General features: G+C 37.2%; 1 protein-coding gene across 1 annotated transcript in view; it reads left to right on the forward strand.

Annotated features, from left to right (window-relative positions):
* The first annotated feature begins 10,667 nt into the window (after positions 1 to 10,667).
* The window catches only part of LOC137398541 (M-phase phosphoprotein 9-like), a 44,643-nt gene continuing 33,024 nt past the window's right edge, over positions 10,668 to 22,286 (forward strand). The window contains exons 1-3 of the mRNA XM_068084668.1: positions 10,668 to 10,786; positions 14,770 to 14,906; positions 15,877 to 16,094. Of these exons, the coding sequence (XP_067940769.1) occupies positions 15,885 to 16,094 (210 nt within the window). The 5' untranslated portion in view covers positions 10,668 to 10,786; positions 14,770 to 14,906; positions 15,877 to 15,884. The remainder of the gene's footprint in view (positions 10,787 to 14,769; positions 14,907 to 15,876; positions 16,095 to 22,286) is intronic.

The following is a 22,286-nucleotide window of genomic DNA, read 5'->3' on the forward strand; positions in this document are numbered from 1 at the left end:
TTAATCGAACCTCTTACTAGTTACAAGTCAAAAAAGAAATACTCTTAAATTTACTAGGATTGATGTGACAATGCAAGGTAGCATTTAAAAATGGCTATCGCAGACATTCATTTGCAGTTGTCTTTTCTATTAAACGGGTGAAAAGGTGCATTCCTGACTACAATGAACTAACTCGAAGCGTTGCTGCACATACATTGTTTTTGCAAGCAGTTTCCATCATTACCAGTTATGCCCAGGAACTAATCAACAACTTTCAATAGTTCAAAACCATTAACGGTGGTAAAAAATGTGATCCTTAACAGATTTGTGTACTTTTAGTGTTGCAGAAAACATAGATTTGTATCTGACTTAATGGGATAACACCTCTCTAAATGCCATACTCTAAATACAAGACTATTTAATCTTTATTGTTAATCTTCGCAGCAATAGCAGATAGTTTGGTAAATTCAAATATTTTGCCTTAAAAGCATTGAGCCTAAACACCTGCCCTGGACCAAGAGTGTAATATGCAAGTACTGCACCAATTCTAAGCAATTGCAAGAATCGATGACTTGATTTAGTAAATCGCTTGTTTCCTCCCCATGCATTATGCAGATGGAGACAAGCGATTGCAGTATGGGCATGTTGGTCAGACTATTTATCATTGAAGCATTGCAACTGTGTCTGGAATTTCAGCTGGTGAACCAGCTCAGTCACAATCACTAGATTCCCATACTTTTAAGCCAGGTTTAAGTAGGCTACTGTATCAATGAAAGTTAAGCATAAGTTATAACGCACCATGAACTTTTCTGGATTGGCCCAAGGTTAGTCCAAGCCAATCACCCATATTGATTCCAATGCAACTATTCTATACCCTCAGAAAAAAATAATATTATGAACTTTTTGTCTAAATTTGTTCTTTAATTTTGATGGTTGCTAAACAAACAGAAAACATCTCAAACTGCTTTCATACTTTTGAATACAAAAATGTTTGCAAACATTACTCAATAACAGTGGAAGACAACTCTAATATTATATGTTTGCAATTTCAAACAATTGCGAAAGTTTCGTCAAACTACTGCACCAGCTTGAACCCACAACTCATCGGAACTGTTGGCATAATAACACAGCAAATCACAATGCAATCTATTACAAGTAGAAAAAAGATTAGTGTTTGACTGTCATCTTCAGGTTGCCTAAAACTACAGTTACAACAAAAATAAGTGAGGAAAGCTGGCACTGTCTTTGGAGTCAAGACTAAGCTACATTCTGGTAAAATAGCTAAAAGTACTGCTGAACACAAAGTAATTGGTGACAGAGGACGCTGATTGGCAAAAGGTAGAGTTCTGTATGCTATGCTAGTCCCCTTCTTTCACCAATTCCAGGCTGTGACATAGCAACAACAACTAGAAATTAGTTCAGCTATTGTAATATAAAAAGCATATTTGCTAGGACAAGTTTCTGGGTGGTCAGGACAGCAATGACACTGGTGTATCACTAATCATCTAAGGCACATCAAGGCATCTAAGCAAAGGCACATCAATTGTAGCTGAAGTCCAATTGACGTTTTGGAAATATGAGATAGATAATGATATTATGATTGGTCACTGCAAATGATGTTCACGGCTGCAAAGAATTGCCATGTCTGAGGAAGGTTTGTAACTGAACAGCTCATAGTCAGCCAGTAAAAAGGTGGTGGCATCCTAGAAGCTCTAACTGTAGGCAACAAACGCGTGTTATTGAGAAAACATACTAAAGTGTGGAAAAACACAATTTTGCAGTAACCAAAGTAAAATTTTGCTGACAGGTGGTGTACTCAAATAATACTTCCTATATCACCCTGTCACTAGGCTTTCCAACGATTGACAGGACCAAGCAACTGGATGTAACAAGTCCTTGTATACTCATGTTATACTTAGCAGAGACAGTATTTGCTAAAAATATTCTCTTAGGGAATGGCTATGATAGTCAACAGGAAACTATACTTTTGTAAGTCAGGTAATTGCAAGTGACCTCAGACAATTATATTTCATAGTCAATAGCTGTTTAAAAAGAGGTTTGCAGATGCACTTGGCCTAATGAATAATAACATGAAAAACCAGTGCCTAACACTTCAAGCTGATCAAGAACTGAATAAAGAAAGGTCTGACCGACTTTAAAAACACTGAAAATACCAGTTTTTATGTCAGGCATTTTTGCTATGACTATTGAGTATTGTGCAAAAAGACAGATTAGAGGCCGAAACGTGTTACTTTAACACTTTGTTTCTGTTAAGTGGCTAAGCCAAGATCGGTGTATGATTACGGAGCGATCTCTGAAGATTTTCCCCTTGACCTACCAGCTACACTAGCATCACTTTTAATTTGTTCTAATGTATGGTACATCAAAATGATAATTTAAAAAACGGCGATTAGGAGAACTTGATTGAAAACTGTCACTTCAAAGTTCAAAAACAAGTAATGAACTAGCATGCAATGCGCTATGCTGGTCAATAGGTATGATGGCAACAAATGCCATATTTTAGTCAGCTTAATTTGAATGCATTAAATTGCAACATATGCTTTTAATCATGCTATTTTCAAATGCAACTTTTCCAAGTAAACGTCAATAGTTTACTCAACGATAGTTTTTTCATATTAAAACTTGCAACTTCTCTTTGCAATAAACTAAGTTCTTGCTCCTTAGACATCATCTCTGCCGTATGTAAGACAACTACTTTAAAATCTCGGTGAGTGGTATGTATAAATGATAGCATTTGGTCGCCAAGATGAGTCAAAATCTTCATATTTGTAACAGGTAGTTATGCAGTTAGTGGCTGAGAATTTAGTACAATTTTTCTTCAGTAGGATAGAATTCAGTTTTCATACTACATAAATCATTCATGAAATGAGTAGAAATCAGTAGAAATAACTTCACAACTTTATAACATTCAACTGTGATGGTTTTAGCCAATTGAGCTTATGTTGCAGCAGTGGACACATAAATGAGCAGGCTCGTATGTAATTTTCAAATTAGATTTATTGAGCAAAGATATGAATAAGTAAAACCACAGCATTAGTATGATAATAAGTAGCTAGCTTATTTTACTGACAACTAAACGAAAAAGGGTGAATATTCAACAATTTATAATTATAATTAATACTACAGAGTTAACCATTTTTAATGGATTGTACTTAGTTGAATTCATCTTAAACAGCAACAAATATCATAACTGGTTAATTGTTGTTGCTAGATGTACAAGCATATCTGTTGATTATCTTTATATAGATTCGCAGCAGTGTTGCCTTTGATTGTGACAAATTCTTCACCGTTTGCGGATTCAAAATTTGCCATTTGCGGATGCTGTATTCTATGTAGCAATGATAACCATACAAAACAAAGAGCATAACAATTGTTATTTTGTAATTATTAAAACTCCGATTGACAGCTAATCTTATTCAGAATCAGTCAACTTGTAAACCAGACTCAATGTGTGAGTAACTCTTCAAAAATCTAATGTGATGCCTGCTTAGGTTACTGCAAGCATAGATTGTTCATTTCTTTAAGACCAACGTTGCACAAGCAATGGCTGTGATCTTGACTGAACATGTCTGAGTTCAGTGGCAAGGAAACCTTGACAAATGGAGACATGCCCAGTTGCAGAGAGCGATTAAAAGTTGGGTGCCATCTCTGTCATACCCAGTGGCTTTTTAGGAATTTAACAAAAACCTGCACTCTGCAAGTCAGCCGTTGTAGATCGGACTCACTATTGGAGGCAAATCAGCACATGATCTTCATTGTTGGTAACAAGCAGTATGCTTTTTTCCTGTAGCACCCAGAAGGTTAGCTTCTACAATTTCATAATAATAAGCTGACATATCAGAATGTACAGCTAAAGGTAACAGATAGTAAGATTTTCATCAATCCTTTTACTAACCCATTTTTGGGGATTAACGACATATTTACTGATTCCGTTGCAGAAAAACATCCAAAGCAGGTGTTATACTCTGCCACATAAAGCATGTTCCTGAAGGACAACTTACATCAATTTATTAAAACCAGTATGGACAGTCATTTATGGTCAGATAAAAGTAAAGCCCGAAGAAATAAACTGCACTAGCGAGTAATGCATAGTAAAACATGTACAGACGCTCTCCGGTTTAGGAATGATGTTCTGAACGGCCATTCTTTAAGCGAATTTGTTCGTAAGTTGTCTCAGTTCATTATTTTGTACGGAATGTATGTTTAAGGATTATACAAGTATGTTTAAGGCTTGTATAAGTAATCTATATTGGTTTGTACTGCATTTAAAGAATAAATAATAATAAAACAATATTCTCTATAAATATGTATACAACTGGAAAGAAACAATACTAAAGTAGATGCTTCTATAATGTATACCTCCGATAACGTAAGTTCAGTACTAGAAACAGTACTAATCTATCGAAACTGAGTCTGAAACTATATGGAAAGCTGTTTTTAGACGAGACAAAAGCGTATCTGCATTAGCTTCATCAGCAACTACAAGAGATATCAATACATCAATAGATAACCTGGTAGACTACCTGCACAAAGTTACAGCAGCTTTGTAGAACTTTGTGGTAGAACACGAGAAGGCAATTGCTGAACCTGGCCTAACATAGTGCTTGTTGGTTATTTGATCTATCCTTTGAGCAAGCTATTTTGGTTCGCCAAACATACAAAATAACATAGGGCTAAAACTACTTCCTGAAGTTATTAAAGCTTGGACTCATGATGGATGACTTTGCAAAATGAAAATGATGGAACTGCTATGGTTGAGAGCAGTATCAAATCAATCAGATATCAATCAAATCAAGCATTGACAGTAAACTGTGAATCACATGGCTACACTTATGAAAATAGCTAGCAAGCGGCCTGTGCTAAATGGAAGCAATTTGTGTAAACTAATTAACCTGCATCAAATCTTAATTACTTGGTAGAAATGACACACTTTCATTTTCTTAGCGTTACTGGATGACAGTATTTGAACATATTCTGGCTATCTAATTAATACATTAACCATGTTTTGACTAAAATTAGAATTTGCTTCAAGAAAGAGCTGCATTTTATTTACAAAAATAGTGTAAAGAATTTTTCAGAATCTTATAGCAGAGTCACCTATAATTATTACCGCAATCTCTATGGGGGTCATCGATTCCGGTGTATTATTATCGAAATACTGACATTGCATATGAAAGTTGAGAATGTGCTAGATAATTTCAAGTAGTATTCCATTAGTGAACAACCTTTCAAGGGATTCTCAGACAAACTAGTGGAGACAATTTCAAAGCTGGATAAATAAAATACCACGAACAAAGGATAACTCTTCATACTAATAACAAATCAAAAAATTTTCAGTGAAAATAGAAAGAATACTCGTGTTATATTTTCGGGCAGTTGTTTATCGCACCTTATAACATTTGTTATTTTTTGCACAACATTTACTCGGACACCAACTAAAGATACATTGACTGCTAATTCTGCATAAAAGATACAGCTAGATCAAGCTTTTTTTATTAAATTGACATGCATTACTGTAATAATGGGTGTCATTACTTAAATTCATGAAACTATGGCAATTGGTTATTTTAGAATTTTGTAGCCTCACCGCTAATAATTGCTATACATATTTGTCCCAATTAGTATTGTGCATGAAAACAAATATTACTCATGCTTGCTAAACTTAGATAAAGATACATGTACATAGTTTGATAGCCCAAGTTTTGCTTCATTCTAGTAAAATCTGTTAAATGTATACACTCACCTAATGTTCCACAAGGACAAGCCTCATCTGCAGTTCGTCACATGTTTATATAGTTCCGTAGCTGTCCACATGGTCGACTCCTATAGGACCACATACTTGCGATGTGACCTCTCAATACCAGACAGGCATACGTAACCGAAGTTTCTGCAATACGAATGGGCACGAGGCAGACGAACGCATATACATGTACAACATGCCCTTTCTTCTCAAGTTGGTTAAACAGGCATCACGCCAAACACAACAAACAAGCACAAAACCTGAACACACTTGAGGAAGGTATGTTGCATATAAAAGGAGTGTACCTTTTATTTGCGAATGTTGATTCGGGATGTATTGGGGCTCTTCCTTATACATAAACCGGTTTTTCTGGTTCAGAAATCTTCACCGAGGCTATCGCCGTTCATCAGGTCTTCATTAGTGACCTCACAGAAACTCATCATTACCTAAAAACCGGTACTCACATTTCAGGAGTTAGCCTCCTCCAGTATCAGTCTTTCATGGACACCACTCCTTCCTTATCGCTATCAGCTTCTTCCTCACCAGGATCTCCATCATTTACAAACTTAGCCTCACCAGAGCTCGGCTCCTTAGGCAGTACCTCCGTAGGCAAAGCCTCCGTACTCTCATTTGACTAAGAGTCCAAGTGAACTGAACTCGCGTCCAGTTCAGTCACCGGCAGTTTCAGACTGGGCCTGATCCTGCTGCACACGAAGCTCACGAGTCTCAACCTCATCGAGCCCGGATCCATGCTAGCTGGTATTCGACTCATTGGTCTCATTGATCCCACTGACGTTGCTACCAACGCCACTCTCACCAACCACTGCTAGCTGGCGCATCACGGCTTTTGCCCATGTTGCCACTTGCAAATGCCTTGCTGCCCTTAGCACATCTACCACCCATACCTTGGCAGTGGCACCTGACACCTTCTGGGTAAGCTTTTTCAAGCTATCCAGAGCCTCAGACATCTGACGATCAGCATCAAGCTGGCAAACCAGGTCGTTCTCTTCCTCTTGATGCTTGGCAAGAGTCCTGTGGTAGGCAGCTAGGGCCTCCTTCCTCCTTTTGTTGATGTCAGTTTTCCTGGCATCAACTTCCTCCTGCGAAAAAAGTCAGACTGGATATTAGCCAGGAATGACTGAACTTTGTCGACCACAGGTCACCTAACTACCTTACCATGTGCCACGGCTGCATAGCTAATGCTATGGGTAGGCATCCCAGGCTTAGGGGCCGCCTCCTTAAAGCTGGTACTGGCTCTACTCCCTTCCGATAGCTTTCTTCCCTTTCTGGAAAAAGAGGCTTCTCCTGACATCCGCTTAAACATCAGATGTCCTACTTCCTCACAGTAGCTGCACACAGGCTCCTGGCATTCCTTCGCCCAATGCCCCTTTCCACAGCACATCCTACAATAGTTGCTAGGACAACCTATTGCGTAGTGGTCTCTCTTGTATCCACAGAACCAGCAGAACAGCTTTCCATCATTGCCACAAATCTGCCTGGCCTTCCTTCTAGGCTTCTGCGCAGCCTCCTTGCCAGCTTAGCCGGTAGTCTTAGTGGTTTGTCTATCCGCTCCTTTCCTGTCGCCAGGTTGCTTCCTATTGTCAGGTCGATCCCTGCCTCCGGATCCTCTTCCACCAGAGGCAACAGACATCAGTAAATATCGTATGAGTGAAGTATCTAAAACCATAGTAATAAACAGGTGTAAGTGTTGGTAAACATAGTCAGGACTACGACTGCATCTCACTCGTCTATCACTCCTCATAACCACAACAACATCACCAACATTCTGACTAGTTGAGCCAGCTAGTGTCGAGGGAGGTGTCACATTCCCGCTTTGTTCTACCACTTTTTTAACTAGAGTTGGTAGGTCTTCTATATCATCACTCTCTATGCTCTCCCCTTCAGGATGAAATACAACGAGGTGTTTCCTATTTTTACGGATCTCACTAGGTCTAACCTGCACCCAATAACTATCAGGAGACTTATCCTCTCACAGTATAACACCTTTCGCTCCTGGGTTTGTAGGTGCCCTAACAAAGACCGACTGACCCGGGCTCAGTTTACTTGAAGGTTGACTCGCAACAAAATTCCCATTACAGTTGTTTGGTATCAAAAGATTCATCATGTCTTACTCTGCTGTGATTGTCATAAACTAGTGAGTGCTACGAGAAGTTTTATATTGAGCCTTTTATTGGCCTTTCAATTCACAAAAGAACATCACGCGTCAAAAACAATAACCAAATCGTTTGACTGCATCAGATAAATAAATTGATTCCAATCTACGGCGGTTTCGTGATGGCGGTGATTAACTGTTCGTTTTTGAGCTTTTAAGAGCTTGTAATCACATTTCCACATATTTTGCACCTACAACACAGCGGAATAAGACATGGTGAATCTTTTGATACCAAATAACTGTAATATAAACTTTGTTGCAAGTCAACCCTAACCAAAGACACTGTAATTTTTATGCCATCTATGTATTAAATTCTTCATACAATAATTCTCTAATTTCTCAAACTGACCATTACCTATATCACTCTCATATGGTACACCCAATTTTGACATTACCGCCCTACCAAACATAAGCTCACTAGGGGTGAACCCAAATGGCAATGGAGCAGTACATTAAGCTATTAATGCTGCATATCTGTCAGTAGTTTTTTTCCATAAAGACAACAGTTTTTACAGCGCTTTCTGCTATACCATTAGAACAAGGGTATCTAGGACTGCTAGTAACTAAAGCAAACCCCTGATCAGAGCTGTCAACTTTCCCTGATTTTGTTGGACCTTCTCGGAATTGAGATTACCCTCCCGCAAAAATAAAATCTTCCCGTAAACTCCCAGATTTATGTTTTGAGCTCTAGGATAAAATACCGAGCCATTTATTTATCAGTCGCTATAGCATTAACGCGATGCGCGTAATCTAATGATAATGAACGACCCGCTGTATCTCCAAAGACACGTTGTTATGGTTTCGTGCATAAAATTATCGTTCGGTAATTTTACGGCCGTTGAACTAAGAACTCGACCATTTCAGAACATTTGTTTTTTGTAGGCCTACACTCCACCTAGGTCCAAGCAAAGATTTATATGTATAGCCATTTGGGTGGGAGTTTCCTACGGCCTTGACATTTGTTTGTTTTTAGTCGTGAGATACGATCCACCATTCAGTCATTCAGGGCCATCCTCTGCATACCTCACAGTAATGTAGCAACAGAGCGCGTTTTTTATGCTTAAAAGATACATGACGAGACAAGGGCTGACTTATGTTCTGAAACAGTGAATGCTCTGATAGCCACAAAAATAAACTTTTCTACCTGCTGCTTTGGAACAGAGTTGAAAGCTGACCTACTCAAAAGTCTTAAAACCTCAGCCAAAACCTACAACTTGAAACATCAAGGAGCAGCAGCTACCTCATCTCAAATCAGTGCAGACTCAAATGTAGAGATGATATAGCACAGGTGTCCTTTAGCGGGATATTGTCCAAGCCGAGGCCGGGCCGTAGTCTACACACACACACAAAACAACAAAGGTCCACGTAGCTAAGAGCAAAAGCATCCACCCAAATATCTCACCAATCCGATGAGCAGCACACACAAAAACTAAACCAATCGACAGAGCCACCCATCATGTCAAAATATTCCAAGTTTCTAGTTATGTCTTGCACAACTCACCTTATGGTTTCTCAAAACTCGTACTGAAGTCCCTATTAATTTGAGACTGTCCGATTGCTGTTTTTTTTTAGAAATGGTCGCTGCTAGCCTAACCTGACGTCCTAATTCAACATCTCAGTAACTATCGGGGCATTGCTGAGTGCTCCCGAACTTTTTGGTTCCCTCTTTTAGCAATGCCCTGATAGTTATTGAGATGTTGAATCAGGACGTTAGGTTAGGCTAGCGGTGACCATTTCTAAAACAGCAATCGGACAGTATCAAATTAATAGGAACTCTGGTACACGTTTTGAGAAACCATAAAGTGAGTTGTGCAAGACATGACTTGAAACTTGGAATATTTTGACATGATGGGTGGCTCTGTCGATTGGTTTAGTTTTTGTGTGTGCTGCTCATCGGATCGGTGAGATATTTGGGTGGATACTTATGTTTTTGGTCATAACTACGTGGACCTTTGTTGTTTTTTTGTGTATGTAGACTACGGCCCGGCCTCGGCAATATCCCGCTAAAGGACACCTGTGTGATATAGCGTCCCTGTCTAATTACCAAACTAATTAACAGTAAACTTTTGAGAATCTTGTGTATACGTTATGTTCGTCACCTCGTCACCATGGATATGATACAATGTTTTTTGCACAACTGAAATGTAGAACATTAAGTTCGTACAAGCTGCCCGTGATTTGTTTTTATATTTTTGTAATTCACTTGAGCATAATTTTAGGGCTGAAATACGATCATACCTGCCAACTCTCACGCATTGGGCGTGAGACTCATGCAATCACCCCAAAGAAAAAATGGAAATGCGTGAGATTTTTGCCCCAATTTCCACAATTTTATATATACTATCATTGATACATCAATTGCCCCAAAACCAAATCTCACGCGTTGCCCTACTCTTGGGTTGGCAGGCCTGAATACGATGTTAACCTGCCTAGGTCCCCATTTAAAAACTTTTCTGCTAGCGCGAAAGCTTTAGAGGCTAATTTCTCCCTCATTTGCATAGCACCAGGTTGACAGGTCTGATGAATACTTACGTTTAGGTATTTTGAAAAGGCTGTACGTGTAGTAAGAAATTTGATCGCCTGCTGTAGTTGCGCGTGCGGCGCGTACAAAATAGAGCGGATTGATGTGCGCCCTAATAATTCGTTGTTTCATAAGCATATTCGAAAGTAATAACGTCTGACTAAACGTCAAGTTATCCATTCAGAAGTAAGCAGTTTTCTTTGTAAAAAAAGACAACATTGTTTCATGCAAATATTTTCCACATGAAATGAGTGAAATGTTATGCTAAGCTTCAATCGAAAGCTATTGTGTTAATGTTTTTATCGACACTAATTCAACAAGATAATCTTTTTAATATCAATTTTACTTTCAGGTGATATTTTATTATAATTGATTATTTCTCATCCAAATCTAATGAACCAATATCCAAAATATTGGTTTATTCCAAATAGCTCTTCAAACATAGTCCCTGATTTTTCAACATAAGAATGTTCACTTACTCAGACCAATCATAACGAAGCAAACATGATTTTTGACTTATTATATGTGTCAACTTAGGAAGCTTTTACTGATTAAAACGGTATAATGCCTTAATCCTTATAGCTCAACAGTCGACATTGTTAGGTAATCAATCAAGAACGGAACATCTTACCCATGTTTCAAATTAGTGTTTTTGTTATTACCTAACTGTAATTAGTAAAAATTTTATGCTTGCACTCACGCTGAAGTTGATTCAACGCATGATACGTTTGCTGTGATTTTAACGATATATTTTATTTGTGGATGCAACTTGCTCGACCTGAGTTATGTTTATGTAAAATTACGGTATTTTTTCAACGATTAGTAAAAGCAAACATGGTCTGGTTAAGCATAATATGAAATTTGCAAATGCACGTTCTTCCAAATCTAAAAAAAAACACATTCTCACCAGCAGTTTAATGGTCAGTCAATGTCAAAAGCGGCCTGAACGTTAAACTCAACCTTAGAAGCCAACCAATAAGTTGTCAAAAGAATTAGCAGATATTAAGGAGTAGATGTGATGCTTTAAACACATGTAAAGACAAAAGTTATTTTTTAACCAGTCTGTCAAATGAGTTAAAAAGCACCATGTTTTCTGTGTATGCATTTCAAATCAGTATTAATGATGGACAATGGCAAGTGGTGTTATCCTCTCTAGATTTTTATAATTTTACATCTCAATTATTTTGTTATTCATCAAAATTTAATCTTATTAGTTCATTTGTGTATTAGAGAGGTAAGTTTTTTCATATTCAGGTCAAATGCAAAGTAAAAGACTAATTCTTGGTAGCTTTGTAAGGCTCAGTTGCTGGTACAAAGTACCCTCGACGTCATTTTTGTTGTTAGTCTTCTTAGCAATAGCAGATAGTTTGGTATATTTGGATATTTTTCCGAAAGAAACTTTTGTATTGTATTCATAAAATTGCCATCACTGTTCATACGTAAGTTCATATCCAGTTTAAAATGTTGTGAGCAAATATTAAAAAGAAACTGTCAAAAGATAATTTGTGAATGTTTTTTGTTACTATATAGTGATGTTATGATAGGCAGTTAGTTCTTCCAAATTAACTACCTATATAGCATCACTATATAGGTAGTTAGTTCCGAAAGATTAACTACTTTTCTAAACTTACGGTGGTGAAACTGTGGTCTTGGAAAACTATAATACTTTGAATATAGGTCCTTTTTAAAGTCTGTTTCAAATGAGGTACAAATGACAAAAGACATGAAACTTTAGTGCTGAAAAAATAAGTGATTTGTTGAACATTCTTTCTTGTCCTGAAGTTACTGTGATATGTCTAAGGGGTTGCATCTTACCTTATGGTGCTTCAGAGGGAGTTGTATGCCTTCAGAATGGTCATGGCTTTGTAACCTTTCTGCTATTTTGTGATTGAGCTGGCAAGCCAAATATTTCCTATTTACTCTTAATTTTTTCTCTTTAAAACCATTTCACTTGGAATGTGCGCGTTCACAGCCTCTTAAAGCACATCAATTACATAATTTTTTTATCATATATTTCAATACATCAAAGTCTTGGCTTTCGAATGAGCCATTGTTTGACAGGGTGACACAGACATTGGTTGGTGTTTATAGGATTTCCCCAGAGCTTTACCGCAGAAATTTTCAATGGCATAGACTCGATAATTATGACGTCACAATTTTCATATGCGGTGTTGTGTGCTCTTACCGCTTATTTTATCGCTTACCGCTTATATTTATCAACTACGATAATGACGCTAGTGTCAGGCGAAGCTAGGACAACTCCAGAGAACCAATGAAGATGACAAAAGAATCAGTGTCATTAGTTCTCCATGTGCAGATTATTTTTATGGTAAATAACTCAGATTCCAAGCACTATACTATGTTTTTCCGATGATATTATGCACTAGCCCTCTCATTTTATTGTGATGTTTAGGGTCGCGACTGAGACTAATTAATTTCAAGCATTGCGTGATCTCGCGAAAGTGCGATTGACATGTAGTCCTAGGGCCACGCAACCACAGGTCACAATTTAATCGATGTGATTTCATTACCTTTATCAACGACAGTATATTTATTGAAGCATAATTAATTAACCCAGAACATGTGTTTGTATTGGTCGGGCGTTAGCACGATCCCCGGGCATTGTTGATTATCTAGAATCCTAGTTTATTATTAGCGCTCTTTGGGTTTAACAGCCCCGATTGTCACAAAACAGCGCAGCCTCAATGGCAGTGAAAGGGATCCACAATTTAAGGCTAAATGATAATTAGGACATCACATTGTGGGAACCGCAACCAAGTGTTTTTTTATTGCAGGACATACTTTTGACACCCTGTTTTTCATAGTTATATTATTCTTTGTGTATTGAATATAGGCTCATTCGAAAGCCAAGACTCTGATGTATTGAACTATATAATAAAAAAATTATGTAATTTATGTGCTTTAAAGATTAAAGCCAAGTACGAGATTTTATCAATATCTTCAAGTCGTGAAAATGGATAAAAAGATTTGCAATCTTTGCAAAATCGCGACGAAAACAGCTGCGACACTATTACAATGAAATCACTCATTTTTTTTAACTAGATTATTTGATTATTGTCTTTTCAAAATTCTTATTCATGACAGCAAAGCCTGCATTCATAAATTTTAAACAGATGACTTCTGAGAATAGCTAGTGTTCACAGACAATTTTTGAAATTTTATGTTTGTTTGAAAAAAGAATTTATTGCGCACTCCGCAAAATGTATGCACAAGCTGATTGGTATAATTTTATAACCACCGCTCGAAAGTTAATGCGGGTCGTATAAATTCGCTCTAGCTTTTCCGATATTTGTAAAACCTGTTTCAACTTTGCGTTAGAATTATCTACCATGTTGGGTAAACAAAAAATGTTACTATTACACCGCTACTAGATAGTGACAATGTAATAAAATGGCTGCCTCAGAAGAAGTGCTTTTGTCACGCTTTCACGCATTCGCTAATTGTCGGCATTGGCATCGTACATCATACATCTGTTTTGCAGAAAAATGACCTTGTCACAGCTTGGAGTTGGCATGGCGAGTGTTTTTGTTTCCAAAACTAGCTTTTTGTTCTTCCAACATCAAAATCATTGCTAAAATAAAATGTTACTGTATTAGGATAAATAAATTTAATTTTAAAATGCTGTCAGTTAACCTTCAAGTCTCACAATATTTCTTGTATTTGCTCCAAGGATGATTGGTTCATTTATCGTTGCTTTGAGCAAAATCTGTATCTATACCAAAAGACCGTCAATAAATAATTGAAAGCCTACCATTGCAGGTTTCTGCATTTTATCAATGGTATAAAGGGATTTTTAATGACAGTGTAAATGCTGAAATTAGCATTGCATTGAGTCTTTATTAAAAATTCTAACAAGTACATATTTAAAATTCATCAAATTAACTAATCTGTTCCTTTGTTTTAAGTTAATTGATTGAAACAAAATTGACCGGCCATGTGTGAGATCGATTTTTAGTTTAACAATACGCAAGCCCATTAATGCCCAGGCTATCTTTAATTGCCAATCAGATAGCCTGCAGGTGGATATTTAAAGAAGATGGTTCTTAGGAACCAGACTGACTTTTGAATCCAAATATTTTTAGCGACCTAGTGAAAAGCACGGAGCATAGATGTGTGTGAAGTTTGGTTGAAATCGGCCAAAAAATGTGGAACGACAAAGCACTTACACAGACAAAGTGCTATTTATTAATGGAGATATGTAGCTTGAAATATTATTAGATTCATATATTTCAATGCATAAAAAGACCAGCTTCATTTTTTGCATTTGTAAAGACACACACTTTTATTAACATCGCTATTCCTATAACTTTTTAGTATCTCCGTATTCTGAACATAGTCTGTCTCTTTTTGGTGGACGTGGCCTTGTTGTTGACCTCAAGACACTGGTACTAGCCGACAGCAAATTCTATGCACCAACTTGCTTCTATATGGATTTCCTGCTTGGAATCAAGGTACGGATTCACTGCATTTCCATGCCATGAAGGTATTGTAGGGGTTGTTATTCCTTGGAGTATGTATTGGCTGATATGTTCTCATACAGTCAATGATTTACTTGTACAGACGGATTTACTTATTAATGCTATAGGTTTGTAAAGGGGTCAATGTATTCTTTATTTTATGACACTAGTATTCTGGTGGTGTATTGTGCTGTGAGAGATCGTCAGGAGTGCCGATAAAGCACAGAGAATGAGTGTATGCACAACTATTCTGAGATACTGGAAGGCGAATAATTAGCCTAGGTGTTAGGGTGTCAGACCACTAAGTCGAGTCTCACGAGTTCGAATCCTTTGCTAAGCAATTTCTAATCCAAACCTTCAGCTTTGGTTTTGGATAGATGGACACGGCTCGTATTGTCAACCTTAGCGGTTGAAATAAAGCATGCTTGAATATAAACCGTATATCTCTAGTAGAAGCCGAGTTCATCAATGATTACTGATGCCATGTGCATCAGTAAGATGCCATGTGCAAGGATTCATCATAGAACATCAGGTCATAGAACATCAGGTCATAGAACATCAGGTCATAGAACATCAGGTCATAGAACATCAGGTCCTAGGACATCAGGTCATAGGACATCAGGACATCGGACAGCGTGATCCTCAAAAAATAGACATCGTAGGAAAAGCTTTTTTAAGATTGCAATCTTGGTATTTTTATGTGGTTTGAAAATGGCTTTACGAAGAACTCAACTTCAAAGCATAGAAACGCTGTGGTCGGTTAAGTTAAGAGTGTTGTATTTATACATTTTTGTTATCATGAATAAATCACATTAATTTTAGCGAAGGTTTCTTCAGAATCAAACAGAAATGTCAAAGTCAATGATAAGCTGATTAGAGTGACCTAAATGATTATTTGTTAAGATATAATATGGCAAACCCTCCTAAATCTTCATTAGGCCTACTAGTATATTTCTATCGTTAGGTCGAGTGATGTCTGGCCCAGCTGGCAATGGGGTGAATAGGGGTGGTCGACAGGTGCCAGCATACAGACAAACTTCGGCTCAGAGTGCACCTTCCTTCAGCCCCTCGTTCTATGGATCAGTTTCGTCAAGGACTGTTGACGTGCAGACGACAGCCAGCAGTCTACGGGATGCTTCTCAGGAGCAGGATGTCTCCGCACCTGCATCGCCACAGTGTCTGGTAGGTCACTGTTTTAAAATATATCCGACCCTATAAAGGGATTCATAGTCACAATGTATGTATTGAGTGAAAGTGTTGCTGTGTAGTTTTTTTAAATAGATGACACAAATATCAATTTTGCTGCGAGTGTGGGTAATTTTTATTGTTTTCTCGCTTGTACGGCTGAAGGCTGGTTAGCACTGTATCGCTGTATGTCAGGGTTGTCCTATCAGCAATTATTCGTTGACTATGTACACCGTGGACCGATGACATCGCTGAGGCAAGTGGATATGTTGGAAAACACGCCAGCTGTCAAACTATCCTGATAGTTCCCAGGCATCCATGACAGTCAGTGCAATGTGCTCCACGTCAGCGATGGTGTTGGCTGTCGTGGAATGCTTTTATTTATATTTCTCTAGTTGCTGCGGGACTAGTATTTCAAAGTTTGGCGACTGCATCGTGTAATGAGAACGCTGTCGCAGACTATTCACCGATGCAAACATGGATGGGTTTGTGATAGTGTGTACGATGTTATCAAAGACGATCACCGATGTGTTGTAGTATTTATACTGACATACTGCGATATGGTGTGAACCAGTCTTTAACGTTGTGGGTTCTACAGGAATGTAGAGCAGTCAAAGGTTTCCACTTGCTATTGAGTAAACTTTTATTTTTGTGTTATATGAAATCGGCCAGTTGATTATAAGGCATTTTACAACCATATAATGTACATTCTCCTCAATAGTTTCAGTAGGTGCAGGTTTTGATCATTGGAGAAGGCCATGGACGTATGTAGAATGATAATTCATGCCAGGTTTATACGTTGCGTTGGGACACCTGCGATATGTGCCAACATTTCATATATTGACTGGTGATAGGTTTTCAGTTATTTGTAAGTACGCTGTAATGCGATTATCAGACATCTGTGAGCAGAGTTTACTGCATGTATAACAACTCATCACTTGTTCATACGCCTATCAATAAAATCATACAAAATACGCCGTTGAAGTGCAGATTTGTTCTAGCCTTCAAGTGTCGGTGAACATATAGGGAGTTGTGTGTTTCCATTGATTAGCTGTTTACTCTCTACTCACTAGGCCTTCTTTCCTTTGTCATGCTAATGAAGTAGTGTGTCAACTAACTGGCCTTAGTTCTTATCCACTGACGAATGCTTTAGTCAATTTTCCCATTGTTACTGTTGTATTGTGGGTATTTCATATGTGGTATATTCCTTCATATGTTGGTCAATGCTCTTCAGCGTTTTTATTTTTTTATCAGGCCAACTGCAGAAAGTAACTGCATATAGCTTTAGTGTTACAAACAATCTCTGATCGTTTACTGCTGTTGTGTGTAACACTGATTGAAATCACTCAGTCTGCATGCAAAATTTGATAAATGGTCTGGATTCAACATGGCTGCATTTCAGCAAAGCAGCTTTACTTCACTTTCTTCAGTCCCATGAAATATCACGAAAAAAACAAGACTGTTAAGTTTTGTTAGCAATTTCCAAAATTGGAGTGGTAATGTAAGTAAAAGCCTTCGCAAGATAAAATGCTACAAATACAGCCATATAGGCTGATGCTATCGTTATCACGTACGTATGTTTTGCACGGCAAGATAATTTTTCGTTTGACCTTTGCTCATTGGTTACTATGTACCAGCTACCAGACGCAAGGTGAGTTCATATTTAGCCTATGAATATCAGCAGTTCATGCCCTTCAAATGTAGTCCACAATGTTGACTACTAATTTAAAAAGTCTTATGTCTGAGTAAATTTAATTTTAATATTTCAACTTTTTAACAGTAGCAACAGTAACTTTGGAGTAAAACAAGTATCATTATACAAAAAGCGAAGCACGTCATCAAATAGGTGAATTTTTCAACACCAGTAGTTTCTCATAAAATGGATTTGTGTAACCAGGCTGCGATTCAACATTGGCAGCTATAGCTTGTATTACTGGAAAATGTAAGAAATTGTCTTCTGTTGTTTGTCAGGATTCCCAAATCAATTTGCAGTAAATTCCATCTATGGTATAAAGCAAATTATGCCATTCGTATAGCTATTGTACCGGATAGGCCGTGTTGGGTTCATATCCTTTGTGATATTGTAGTCCTCTTCTAACATTGTTATTTGTGCTCAAAAAAGTACAATGCAACACTGATTACTTATAGACTCAGTGCTAAACTGTATCATATACTGTCACACTGAGTACTTATAGAGTCAGTACTAAACTGTATCATATACTGCCACACTGATTACTTATAGAGTCAGTACTAAACTGTATTATATACTGTCACACTCAGTACTTATAGAGTCAGTATTAAACTGTATCATATACTGTCACACTGATTACTTATAGAGTCAGTACTAAACTGTATCATATACTGTCACATTGAGTACTTATAGAATCAGTACTAAACTGTATCATATACTGTCACACTGATTACTTATAGAGTCAGTACTAAACTGTATCATATACTGTCACATTGAGTACTTATAGAGTCAGTACTAAACTGTATTATATACTGTCACACTGATTACTTATAGAGTCAGTACTAAACTGTATCATATACTGTCACATTGAGTACTTATAGAGTCAGTACTAAACTGTATTATATACTGTCACACTGATTACTTATAGAGTCAGTACTAAATTGTATCATATACAGTCACATTGAGTACTTATAGAGTCAGTACTAAACTGTATCATATACTGTCACACTGATTACTTATAGAGTCAGTACTAAACTGTATTATATACTGTCACACTGATTACTTATAGAGTCAGTACTAAACTGTATTATATACTGTCACACTCAGTACTTATAGAGTCAGTATTAAACTGTATCATATACTGTCACACTGATTACTTATAGAGTCAGTACTAAACTGTATCATATACTGTCACATTGAGTACTTATAGAGTCAGTACTAAACTGTATCATATACTGTCACACTGATTACTTATAGAGTCAGTACTAAACTGTATCATATACTGTCACATTGAGTACTTATAGAGTCAGTACTAAACTGTATTATATACTGTCACACTGATTACTTATAGAGTCAGTACTAAACTGTATCATATACTGTCACATTGAGTACTTATAGAGTCAGTACTAAACTGTATTATATACTGTCACACTGATTACTTATAGAGTCAGTACTAAATTGTATCATATACAGTCACATTGAGTACTTATAGAGTCAGTACTAAACTGTATCATATACTGTCACACTGATTACTTATAGAGTCAGTACTAAACTGTATTATATACTGTCACACTGATTACTTATAGAGTCAGTACTAAACTGTATCATATACTGTCACACTGATTACTTATAGAGTCAGTACTAAACTGTATCATATACTGTCACACTGATTACTTATAGAGTCAGTACTAAACTGTATCATATACTGTCACACTGATTACTTATAGAGTCAGTACTAAACTGTATCATATACTGTCACATTGAGTACTTATAGAGTCAGTACTAAACTGTATTATATACTGTCACACTGATTACTTATAGAGTCAGTACTAAACTGTATCATATACAGTCACATTGAGTACTTATAGAGTCAGTACTAAACTGTATCATATACTGTCACACTGATTACTTATAGAGTCAGTACTAAGCTGTATTATATACTGTCACACTGATTACTTATAGAGTCAGTACTAAACTGTATCATATACTGTCACACTGATTACTTATAGAGTCAGTACTAAACTGTATCATATACTGTCACACTGATTACTTATAGAGTCAGTACTAAACTGTATCATATACTGTCACACTGATTACTTATAGAGTCAGTACTAAACTGTATCATATACTGTCACATTGAGTACTTATAGAGTCAGTACTAAACTGTATCATATACTGTCACACTGATTACTTATAGAGTCAGTACTAAACTGTATCATATACTGTCACACTGATTACTTATAGAGTCAGTACTAAACTGTATCATATACTGTCACACTGATTACTTATAGAGTCAGTATTAAACTGTATCATATACTGTCACACTGATTACTTATAGAGTCAGTACTAAACTGTATCATATACTGTCACACTGATTACTTATAGAGTCAGTACTAAACTGTATCATATACTGTCACACTGATTACTTATAGAGTCAGTACTAAACTTTATCATATACTGTCACACTCAGTACTTATAGAGTCAGTACTAAATTGTATCATATGTACTCACATTGAGTACTTGTAAAGTTAAAGTAACTTACCATCCTTTCTTCCACTCAGGTCTGTCTTCTTTCCTATGGAGAGGTATTTGATTTGGTCTTAGTTCTATTTATTATCAGACAATAGCAATAAAAGCAAACCAGGTTGTGTGAAACAACAATAATAGCATAGAAAATTAATAGTGTTTCTTAAAGAAATTCTTGTGATATGAGGATGTTCCAAATACAGGACAGGCAAGATGTTTGTCTGTAGTGCTCAGTTGTTTTTGTTTGTTGGGTTTAGCTATGAAGTGGTCAGGTTAGTGAATAGTTGGTCAGGGATTTGGAAAGACCAAATGTTTTCTAGTCCAAGGGCCTCTTAGCCTGTCTTGACAAACTGTTGTTTTTGCGGAGTTGTCGACCGGGCGAGCAACAACAGCTTGTCACAAGACATACTGCACCTGATGCATTAGCTGCACTTATAGGGAGTTGTTCTCTTCCGTCTATGCGGCTCGGCCGCGATGTTATGTCGGTCGCTCCATTGGTAATCATAACGGATTTCACGCAAAATTTATGTAGAAAAAAAACAAGATTACAACATTTAACCAAAGACCAGTTTCTGTGATAACTTTAGTAGAACTTAAGAATAAAATAATCTTATAATAAAATCAATAAGAACAAATAAAACTTACTAATACAAAAATAGAAATAAAACTGACTGAGCGCACAAATAACGACATGTTTAGTCGCTGTTGCCTAAGTTCTTAAACTCTACCAAAGTTTACTGCAGAGACAGGTTGCTAGTTGAACGTTCTTATTTTAATTTTTCTACATAAATTTTTGCGTAAAATCCGTTATGATTACCAATGGAGCGACCGACATAACATCGCAGCCGAGCCGCGTAGACGGAAGAGAACAACTCCCTATAAGTGCAGCTGATGCATCAGGTGCAGTACGTCTTGTGACAAGCTGTTGTTGCTCGCCCGCTCGACAGGGGACAACTCCGCAAAAACAACAGTTTGTCAAGACAGGCTAAGGGCCTCCGATCAAGCATGATTAATATTTGCTAGCAAACAAAAATTATTGTCTCTGTATGGAATGAGTGATGATAATAATAATAGGCATAAATAGAAACTTGGATAACGAAGTAGATTTAAAAAAAACATTTTGTAGGCTATCTATTGCTGTTCTAATTTTTGGACATCGTTTAATTGACTGATCATTCTCGAGGGGAGATAATCACCTAGTAGTATATTATGTGGCTGTATGATATGGCTAGTGGTTACTCGGGGCTGCCTCTAGTGTCACTAGAAGGGAAATGTAGCCATGTTGTAAGCGTAGACTAACTCAGTATTAATTGAATCTCTTATCTCAAGTGCCCTGGCCTATGCTGCCGCTGTCACCCAGTCACAAGCATGGGTTGGTAACGCAGGCAGCCCTTGCCGACCGATAGCCTACACAAATTTATTCATGGCCATTTATAAAGCTTTATGCACAGTATTATCAATTCAAATACGCTATAGGCAGGTCATATTGGCGTATGCCATTTCATAAACTCCAGGCTTTGTGTGCATAGAATTCTGTCTATGGCGTAGTAAGCAATTGTTGTGTTTGAACGTTTGGCATTAGCATCTTGTTTGCTATATCATCGTAAATTCTACTCTAGGGATTTGTTATGCGCTGTCTGCGTGCCGGTAAACTTTATTCAACTTAAAAGCTATTTGAAACGAGATTGTGAATTGAAGATAGCGTACTTTGCTTCATTTGTATCGACTCACGAGTCCTGCATAGTTGCATTATAGGCTCGTGGTGCTAGGTCTACTGTTTCAACAGTTTCATCAAAGCACATTACTGCAGGTAGGAATGGTGTGAGAGGGTGTTAAAAGTTTGTCAGTATAATCCAACCAATCTCATATTGTTCATGTTTGTACACGCGGCATTTTTATTTCATTCAAGGTTACCTGAATAGGTTTTTAAGCTGTGTTTGCAATTCAGCGTTATCAAATCTTTATTCACCTAT

Source organism: Watersipora subatra, chromosome 1, assembly GCF_963576615.1.
Source record: "Watersipora subatra chromosome 1, tzWatSuba1.1, whole genome shotgun sequence".
Classification (NCBI taxonomy): domain Eukaryota; kingdom Metazoa; phylum Bryozoa; class Gymnolaemata; order Cheilostomatida; family Watersiporidae; genus Watersipora; species Watersipora subatra.